This window comes from Fulmarus glacialis, unplaced genomic scaffold, assembly GCF_000690835.1.
Source record: "Fulmarus glacialis isolate BGI_N327 unplaced genomic scaffold, ASM69083v1 scaffold10726, whole genome shotgun sequence".
NCBI classification, from domain to species: domain Eukaryota; kingdom Metazoa; phylum Chordata; class Aves; order Procellariiformes; family Procellariidae; genus Fulmarus; species Fulmarus glacialis.
In genome coordinates, this window is record NW_009220194.1 from 58,483 (window position 1) to 68,588 (window position 10,106).

General features: G+C 42.0%; 1 protein-coding gene across 1 annotated transcript in view; it reads left to right on the top strand.

The window, feature by feature from the left end:
* The window catches only part of DOCK7 (dedicator of cytokinesis 7), a gene marked incomplete at its 5' end in the record, with an annotated part of 99,255 nt that overhangs the window by 49,156 nt on the left and 39,993 nt on the right, over positions 1 to 10,106 (top strand). The window contains 8 exons of the mRNA XM_009580683.1: positions 3,686 to 3,803; positions 4,395 to 4,465; positions 5,294 to 5,432; positions 5,630 to 5,731; positions 6,010 to 6,096; positions 6,860 to 7,091; positions 8,369 to 8,533; positions 9,429 to 9,589. Of these exons, the coding sequence (XP_009578978.1) occupies positions 3,686 to 3,803; positions 4,395 to 4,465; positions 5,294 to 5,432; positions 5,630 to 5,731; positions 6,010 to 6,096; positions 6,860 to 7,091; positions 8,369 to 8,533; positions 9,429 to 9,589 (1,075 nt within the window). The remainder of the gene's footprint in view (positions 1 to 3,685; positions 3,804 to 4,394; positions 4,466 to 5,293; positions 5,433 to 5,629; positions 5,732 to 6,009; positions 6,097 to 6,859; positions 7,092 to 8,368; positions 8,534 to 9,428; positions 9,590 to 10,106) is intronic.

Consider the following 10,106-nt stretch of genomic DNA (forward strand, 5'->3'; position numbering starts at 1 on the left):
TTTTTTTTTTTCCGTGGCTCCTGTAACTGTGCTTATGGCAGACAGGAAGATCTGCGGCTTTTAACGACGTAGGGTAAGGTAAAATAGGATTTTTCATTTGAGGTCACATTCTGATGTGCAAGCAGGGGAATTTTTTTCCCTCTATATGTAAATTGTCAACAAAAGGATGATGCCTGTCATAGGAAACCCTCTGGAGAGAGCAAGCATCCAACTCTCCCCTGTCTTACAGTGGGATCTGTGCATCTGAACTCCCCTAAGCAACATGAGATTCTTCCAAATGAAATGCAGGATAATTGCCCTCTGAGCCTTTCAGATGACAAGGGCTTAAAAGGCAACGAAGAGGGGAACAACCTGTACGTTTCCTCCAGTGCTTGTTATGAATGCAGCTAAAGCCCAGCCTGACACGTAACATCAGCTGTAAGGTCTGCTTGTAGGTCTCTAGCACCCTCTTCCTAGAGGCATCAAATTGGTGAAATGTCTCCTTTGCTCCCAGCAGGCCAAGCCCTAGCAGAAGAGGTGGTAGGGGAACTGCAAGCTTGGTTTAGGCTCATCTCTGCTTTCTGGACTTTTTTTTTTTTGCCCTTCTCTGGATTTTTCATTTGAGGTTACATTCTGATGTGCAAGCAAGGGAATTTTTTTCCCTCTATATGTAAATTGTCAACAAAAGGATGATGCCTGTTATAGGAAACCCTCTGGAGAGAGCAAGCATCCAACTCTCCCCTGTCTTACAGTGGGATCTGTGCATCTGAACTCCCCTAAGCAACATGAGATTCTTCCTAATGAAATGCAGGATAATTGCCCTCTGAGCCTTTCAGATGACACGGGCTTAAAAGGCAACGAAGAGGGGAACAACCTGTACGTTTCCTCCAGTGCTTGTTATGAATGCAGCTAAAGCCCAGCCTGACACGTAACATCAGCTGTAATGTCTGCTTGTAGGTCTCTAGCACCCTCTTCCTAGAGGCATCAAATTGGTGAAATGTCTCCTTTGCTCCCAGCAGGCCAAGCCCTAGCAGAAGAGGTGGTAGGGGAACTGCAAGCTTGGTTTAGGCTCATCTCTGCTATTCAGTATAAATCAGTCCTAAGCATAAGACTGCCTTTAATATAGGGATCGTGTAGCCTGGCCTCACAAATACATTAAATCCTTCTTTTAAGCACTGATAATACTTAATAAAAGTTTTATGAGCAGTGTACATTTTAGAGTAAATTTTCATATCCATTTTCATTTTAAAAAGAACATCAAGGAGCAAATGTATTCATGCCAGAACAAAGTAATTTAGTAGAGTCACAAAAACGGCACAGGCCCCCTCTGAAATTGTAAGAGCATTGATTAGGCAAAGCGACCAATGGGGATGGGATTCGAAAACTTAATTCACCATGAAGGACTTGAAAGGGAAGAAATTCCCACGTGCCAGCTAAGCATACTCCTCTGCCTGGAGGGGTGACAAAGAGCCTGGCTTCATAATGCTGCCCCGTATAGCCTTCTGGAGCTATACAGCTGGACTGCTCTATATAGGTGCTGACCTGGAGGAGGTGCCTTTTTCTTCAGAGGGTCTTAGCGAATTCCTTAGGACTAGCATTAGCCCATGTCTGTACAGATGGGAGTACCCATGGGTATCGGGGAGCAAATGGAGTTGCCATCAGAACCAAGTCCTTGGGTGGGATTCATTTGCCGAAACATTGACATTTAGCACAATTTCAGACATTCTAGGGCAGCCCACCTTTCCAGCTGCTCCTCCAGGAGAGTGACCCACTGCCAGCCCAGTGCTTAGGCTACCCATGGCATCTGAAAAGGCACCAGGTGCCTTCACTGAGCGCTGAATCGCTGCCCTCCTGACAATCAAAAAAAGGGTCTTTCTGTTTTCAGTCTACTGTTTCCAGCACTCTGTAGCGGCTGCTTTATTACACTTAAAATGTTGTCCTGCTGTGCTCCTCACTGCAGTTTTCTGTGCCCATCTGTTGTCTCTTGTCTCTCTGGGACAAGGAACAGTTGGAAACTACTTACAAATCGTGTTCAGATTCACTGAATAGTTCCCAGAGGGGAAGGGAACCTCTTTTACCTCCTGCCTTACAAGCCGGGGCTTGTTACAGAATTGGTTGCTTCGATGTTTGGGCAAAATGCAACACGCCAGTCTTTTATCCCTTAGCAGATGCAAGGCAGCAACATGAACCTCTCAGCTCACCGTCGGGCTGCTGAGTAGCCTGTGGTGAGCATCCCTCTCGGTCCCTCTTGTTGGAGCCGTAGGAACAAGGGTGTCTGAGGGGAAATGATGCTGGTCTGGTGGGCAGGTGATGGATAGGGGATTTCCAGGCTGACTTTTTAAAGACCTGTAATAATTCATACACTTTTACTTGTTTGGGGGCAAAAGAAGGTGTATTTCCTTTGAATAATTGAGTATGTTGAGTGGAATGGTTCAGGGGCTGTTGTCTTTTTTGTCTTTATAGGAACATGCAAGGGACTTTCTGTGGTATAAATTACTTGCTCATAGGGCAGGCGGGGGCTTGTAGTGGACAGTTTTGCTAATGTTGTGTGAATCCCACTTGCACTTTGTTGGCAGGGACTCAGCAGGGCTAGGAGGATGGAAAATATTGCAGAATTTTGCATCTCGTCACTGTTGTGTTTAAAGTAATCATAGACTTGGAGAAATGGACCTGGAAGAGGCCTCCAAAATGTGTGTCCCCCCCAGTGAGGTTGTCTATAAACTGATCTGGACCGGCGTCTGCCTCATCTGTCCTCAAAAGCTACTGGAGAATGGAGATTTCACACCCTCCCCAGGCAATTTGTTCTACTGCTTAACTAGCCTTACAGTTAGAACATTTTCCCTCGCATCTAACCTCAATCTCCTGTGCTGCAATTTCAGCCCATTACGTCCTGTCATGTTCCCTGTGGATGTGATGATCACTTTATCACTTCGATCTCTGCGGCAGTTCTTTAGATACCTGCGAGTATCATTACCCGTGGCCCCAGCCATTCCCTCAAAACAAAACACTCCTGGTTCAGTCTGGCCATCCCCACGGTTTTCCAGAGCTCCTAACTATTCTTTCTTCTCAGCTGTGAATTTTAGTTGAACCCATCCTTCCCAAAGTGTGGTATTCAGGCGTGGAATTGGAGACACCATTCCATCTGAGTCATTGCGAAGACTGTGTATCTGCTGAAGCTACAGATATCCATTTAGTTTAATCCGTTTTCAGAGGAGAGGTGTAACCTGAAGTCATCACGATGTAAGGAGATTTTAAAAAAAAGAAAGGAAAAAAAAAAAAAAGGACAGGTCACAACAAGGAAGGTATTTAACAGGAACCAGCCACTCTGTGTTAAACAAATAAACGCTTCTCAGTGCTTTTCTATTCATATGTTTTCTTTCCACTTGAACTTCTTAGATTGTAGAATCACTGGTAAATTTTCAGATGTATATTTCAAGCACCCTTATAAACAGGAACTATTTCAAAGTATGATGGCAGTTTAAAAGATCGTGACTTTTGATGTCTAAAATAAGGACTCATTATCAAATGGCTTGTACGGGTGTGCACTTACGTTGAAGAGAAGACCATCTGGCTAATGGAAAATGTCAAACCTCTCACTTTGACTCTCTGAGTGTTTCCATAGAGGTTTAAATAATAGCATCAATGAAGGTGTAGGCCCTCTTATTCTCACACGGAAATGCTCACTTGATGCCGTTGTCTCTTGCAGGAATCTTCTTTATGTCTATCCTCAGAGCCTTAACTTCGCCAACCGCCAAGGATCGGCCAGGAACATCACTGTAAAAGTCCAGTTCATGTATGGAGAAGATCCAAGCAATGCTATGCCGGTGAGGGAAGTACTTTGTGCTCTGTGTGAACGCTGCATGCTGATAAGGCAGAGTACACATTGCAGTTGTAAAATCCCTGTGTTAAAGCAAACCTCGCTGAAATACATTTCAAAATAACAAATTCAGAGGAATATACAATTACAGTATTTCAGAACAAAGAGTACATTTGTATAGAGTTTGCAAAGTAACAATGTAGTAGCTAGTATTTTAACCTGAGATGTTTGGGGTGGACACCCTTGTGTTTGGAATACCATCTTTACTTTCATGCCAAAAAAATCAAAGGTGATAGGTATACTTGTGTTCAGGGCCAGAAGTGATCAGCACTTGGTGAAGATCTGTGTAGGGTGGTTACATTCATCAGTTCTTCAGCCATATCTGTGTGCATTTGTAACTGGGATCGTTAAAATTGTGAACTCTTCAGTGACTAAGTACAACGTTGCATATAAGTGAAGAGGCATGTAACAAGCAGATGTAACTGTACACAGCTGCGCAGACTTGTGAATGGAGCTGTAAATGTCTCTGCGGGATTATGGAACAAATTCTTGGCACAGTTTCATAGCGGGATTTCTGTGGTTTTTTTCTTTTTTGCAGGTCATCTTTGGCAAATCTAGCTGTCCTGAATTTTCCAAAGAAGCATACACAGCTGTAGTATATCACAACAGGTAAAACACATGACAGCTTGTGACAGGACATGGCCCCATATGGATAGTATGATTCCACCTAAAGGAAGTTTTACCAGTGTGAAAGTGGAGTAACTCACCAGTGACTCTGTCTCAGTGTTAATTATTTAACGGTGACTATCTGCATAGCACCCTCAACAACTGCAGTGTCAGTTGATACTGTCGTTAGAGTTTTGTGATGACTAGGAGCCGGAGTCTTTGTTTGCTCTGGTACAAATCAAGAGCATTGTGTCAGGGGCTGTGATCCTGAGGACGTAGCCCAGCTCGGCAGATGCTGTAAGTACAAGCTTCAAATTAGTAGGCATGAAGATTTACGTTATAAACTCACGTTAGCATGTGCTTCGTGATGTTCCTGGAGCCTTTTAGATTTTAGTTATAAGTTGGAAGTACTTGGTCTCGAAAATAATTTCATTGCAGCTGGGGTAAGGAGTGCTGAATCTGGCCTTAACATGTTGCTATTTTTGTAGCTGTCCCAGGGGGAGATGTACCGGGGAGAGAATTTTGTCCTGCAGGTTGGGGGTTGTGGCAGTCTCCACCGTGACACAAGAGTTTATTGCTCACAGGGAGCAGCGCAGTTCAGAGTACCTGTGTGAGGAGGGAGCTGCCACTTTCATTTTTTGTGGACTGTAAATGCATATACAAAGTTTTTCCAGTCCTTGGTGATCAGAAAGTGAAGCTTTAATCCCTTGGGATAGTCCATATACTTCCTTCCCTCAAGATACTTTAACTAAAAGGATTTGTCTCAAGTATAAGATAGTAAACCACACTGTTTGTATTGATGACTCAGTTGAGGGTCTGGTCTCTGCACAGATCACCTGATTTTCATGAGGAAATCAAGATTAAGCTTCCAGCCACTTTAACTGATCACCACCACCTGCTTTTTACTTTCTACCATGTCAGTTGCCAACAAAAACAAAACACCCCCCTGGAGACTCCAGTCGGATACACCGTAAGTGTCTTTCAGTCTTTATGTTTTTCAGCACAGGATATATTCATAATGCATTTGTTTGCAATTTGTTTAGCATCACTGTCACCTCATACACCATTGCAGAATTTGAGAATTTGAAGTCAAGCCTGCAAAGTTCAAGAAAGCCTTAAGAAGTGTGTGGTTTTGTTTTTTCTTTTGTTAATTCTTTCTCCTTAAAGTGGATACCAATGCTTCAAAATGGACGGTTAAAGACTGGTCAGTTCTGCCTACCTGTTTCATTGGAAAAACCACCACAGGCTTATTCAGTGCTTTCTCCAGAGGTGAGTTGTTCTTCATGCTGAAAATCAGCAGGAGAATACTTCTGTTAAAAAGTGAAAGAATGTATGTGTACATATATGTGTGTGTGCGTGTGTTTTTTTAACTCTTAGGTTATTTATTTCTTAAATACTGTTAAGTTTAGACAGGTGTGTGTGTGTGTTTGTGTGTGGGCACATGTGTGTGATCTGAAAATAAAATTAAAAGAAATGGCAATTGTAATTAGAAGTGCCTTAGCTCTGCTGTCTGTCACATCCTCACTCATCTTTCTGTTAACCTGCAGGTTCCACTCCCTGGAATGAAGTGGGTGGATAACCACAAAGGGGTTTTCAACGTAGAAGTTGTTGCTGTATCATCCCTCCACACTCAGGTAAATGTTAAGAGCAGTCATTGTAATCAAAAGAGTTTGATAGTCTTTTGACAGTTGAAACACTGTCAAAGTTGATACTGTGAAGAGTATAATCATTACTTGTAGTGAAATTACAATCTCATTTTCAGTTCTGAGCCAGCAGACCTGTTATTCCACATTCTGCTGTGGGTATATTTGAGAAGTTCTGCTTAAAAATATGAGCAGTTTGGCCTTTATTCACAGGGGGTGAATGGCCAACAGTGTTTTCAGACCTCAGACTGTTGTGCTTAATACAGCAGGTCTAACATACAGTCCAGGCATATGATGTTTTCTTGTTTTTCCTTTTCCCCTCTGCCTCTTTTGTTTCTCCATGTATTTCTCATGTCTTTCTTAGGTCTGAAAAGAAAGATGACAATCATTTTGACTAATCATTTCAACTTTTGTTTCATTAATTCCCAGTATGTCATTTGATGTTTTTTGTGTATTTTATTTGTGTTGTAAATAGTAACATGATTTTAGTGCATTTTTGTCTGTTTTTCTAAGAATACACAGTCTGTGGATCCTCTAGTTTTGCCCTGACAACTTCTGAACATTGGCTGATTTCAGTTGAATTAGACGTACGGGCAGAGCTCTCAAAGATGTTGAGTTTCTGCTAATTTTATGAGATTAAATTGTCAGATAGAAGAATGAGGGAGAGGATCTATTCATGAGGTACAAATCCATAGAAAGTGAAGTTACTTTTGGAGCTCCTTGCTGATTATTGGGTTTGTTTGTTTGTGTGTAGGACCCTTATCTTGACAAGTTCTTTGCACTTGTCCACGCTCTGGATGAGCACATGTTCCCTGTGCGAATAGGAGACATGAGAATTATGGAAAACAACTTGGAAAATGAACTGAAGAGCAGCATTTCAGCTTTAAATTCCTCTCAACTGGAGCCGGTAGTGCGATTTCTTCATCTCCTGCTTGACAAACTGATTCTTCTGGTAGTAAGACCTCCTGTCATTGCAGGCCAAATAGGTATTCTATTTAAGTTTTATAGAGAATTACGTAGTTGAAAGTTTGACACTTCCAATTTTATCATAGTTATGTAGAAATAAAAAAGTCCATTTTTATGCTTTATTTTAGTGCCACTAATATACCATGTATCTTCAAAATAAAACATGCTGGCATCCGGATCAGTGGTGGTATGCATGGGAGCAATATTTAATACAAAAGTTTTCAAGAATGACTAGTAATTTGGTGTCGAAGTTAAGACACCAGAAAGGGGCCTGACTTTCACGAGTTGGATGCTCAGCATTTTCTTAGCACTGGAGCCTGTTAAGGTGTCTCCATACTGACATTCAGAAACTAAGAATTTCAACGTTACTAGTTACCTTGGAAAATCTTGAAGTAGGTAAGATAAGAAGGTACAGATGCTGTATGTTCCTCTAGCTGTTGTGGATCTAATACTGTCAGCATGAATAATCCTTCTTTTTGCTCCCTGTTATGGGCTATGCGTCTGGCAGTACAAAAAATCTCAAGTGGAAATCAGGATTAGCAGTTGGGATTTTTTGTAGGAAACTTGAGTTTGGACATGATGGAATATAGGTATCTAAGACTGATTTAAAAATAGCAATCATTTATTTTAGAAAGGTTATCTTTCTGGGGAAGAATTTTGCTTGAATTTTTTATATTTTAAAGCTTTTTCACTCTTTAAGTGTTCTGCATTGGTTTAGTTTGTCTGTATGGAGGACATTAGTGTCTAGTTTTTAAAAAACTTAAGATTTACAATCTCCAGCTTCTGTCTGCTTCATACCTGATTTGTTTAGAATATCTACCTCTGTCCATGTGTAGATTTCTGTGCTCATTTTTAAAACAGATTTTTTTCCAAAACAGAACGGAATTGTTCTTTTTGATACAGTTTATATTTTGGCTAAGACTTAAATTGAGGAAGTAATTAGCTGGGAAAAGTATGATAAATATCCAAAGGGTATTATCCATCAATTAAACGAGGACTTGATCTTGTTACCATTGCAGTTGATGACCAAAGTTGGTCTGATTCCAGAAATCAGGCCTCAATTCATTAAATCGGTTATTAATAAAAGTGGAAGCTTATCACTGCAACACCTGTCTTCCTGCCAAGCTGTTTATTAGACCTAGTTCAAATACCAGGTTCAGTTTTTCATGAGAAATGCTTGCTATACTCTTAACAAGCTTCACCATTTATCCTTTAGAAGGTGGACTAAATGCACATTTAGGATTTGCTCATGGGTACTTCTGCAGTCTAAAACAAACTCTTCACTTATTACTTTCAGTTAACCTGGGCCAAGCATCTTTTGAAGCAATGGCATCAATCATAAACAGACTCCACAAGAACTTGGATGGAAACCAGGACCAGCATGGCAGAAACAGCCTTCTTGCTTCCTATATTTATTATGTTTTTCGTCTACCAAATACCTATCCCAACTCACCATCCCCAGGTAGCTCCTTTTTCATTTTATTTCAAGTCACAGTTTGTTAAAAGCAAGCAGAAATTGCTTGCTGGCAGGTGCTCTTGAGCTCCAACTGCATGGCTGGTTCCCTGCCAAGCCCGGTTATTAACTTTCTCTATGATCCAGTGTAGCCGTTTACAAGATAAGTTTAATTACAGTTAGCCATGTCAGAGATTTAACTATTTGATGATCTTAAATAACAGTGTCACCGCTGAAAGACCATGAGGCTAAATTATGGCAAAATACTGGGTTTTTTTTAGTTTTGTTTTCTGTAGCAAGTTAGGCAGATGTGGTACGCTCTTGGCCTGTCATGTTTCCCAGTCTCCTTCACTAGTACTTTTGCATTTTTATCCAAAAGTTGAAATGCTGGCAAAGGAGTGTGAAATACTTGAAAACGCATGTCTGGGTACAGGAGGGAGACAAATTAATTCCACCCCTGCTGAGAACAAGGGATATATCTGCATGGGGGAAGAGTCAGTGTGAATGACAGCCACAGAAAACTAGGCTTTGGAAGGACTGTTGTGCACAGCGCTTGCTTCTTGCGTAGAGTGGAAAACCTCTGAGAGGGGTTGAAAAGGATGAGTAGTTAAAGGTCTGGAAAGTATCCCTTTAGCTAAAGACATACCTCACACTGGCTGCCTAAATCCACAGGGAGCTTCCTGCTTCCCACAGATCAATGGATAAAATAGCTTTTTAATCCCATCCCTTTCTCCCTGCTGCTTGCCTTGGAGAACCAGGCAGGGGGAGGCACAGGGAAGATTTCATTACGGGCCAGACCTGCTGGTTATACAAAGGGTTTGCTGCATCAGGCTGGTGTAAAGCAGCATGGGATCAAGGCTCTAACTGATGGTCTAACAGGATGTTCTTTCATACACCACCGTAGGTCCTGGTGGCTTAGGAGGATCAGTGCATTATGCCACCATGGCTCGATCGGCTGTCCGACCGGCAAGCCTGAACTTACGGAGCCTCAGCAACAGCAACCCAGATATCTCTGGGACCCCCACCTCGCCGGATGATGAGGTTCGCTCGATCATTGGCAGTAAGGTACGCATGCACTGCTGAGGGTCTCACAGGAGCTTCAGCATCTTTTATTTAATCTTGAGAGAAATAACGGGGAAGTTTTTGTGATTTTTTTTCCTATGAAAAGATGTCCTTACTAATGGCCCCTTCTCAGGCTTTTTCTGGCAGTTGCTGATAACACTACTGAAACTCCACTCCTTGAAAATAGTTGCTGATCTCTCTGACTTGCTGGAGACCATCCTGGCAGTGTTACTTCCACAAGTGTGGTGGTTAGGGGCGAGAGTCCTTCTGGACTTGTCTCCCCAAGACTAGTAGGACAAGAATGGTTTTACTACCTCACTTTTCACATGGCCAGCAGCCATATCCTCTGACCAGCTCTGTTATGTCTCCCCAAACCTTGCATCCCCTTCCTTGCCGCCCTGTAATCCCACTCCTACCTGCCAAACCAAAACTCTTTCTTCTCCTCTGCATTCAGCACTAATGGCTGCTCAGATGCTTTCTCTATTATTTATGTCCAGAGCAGGTATCTTGCACACAGCAG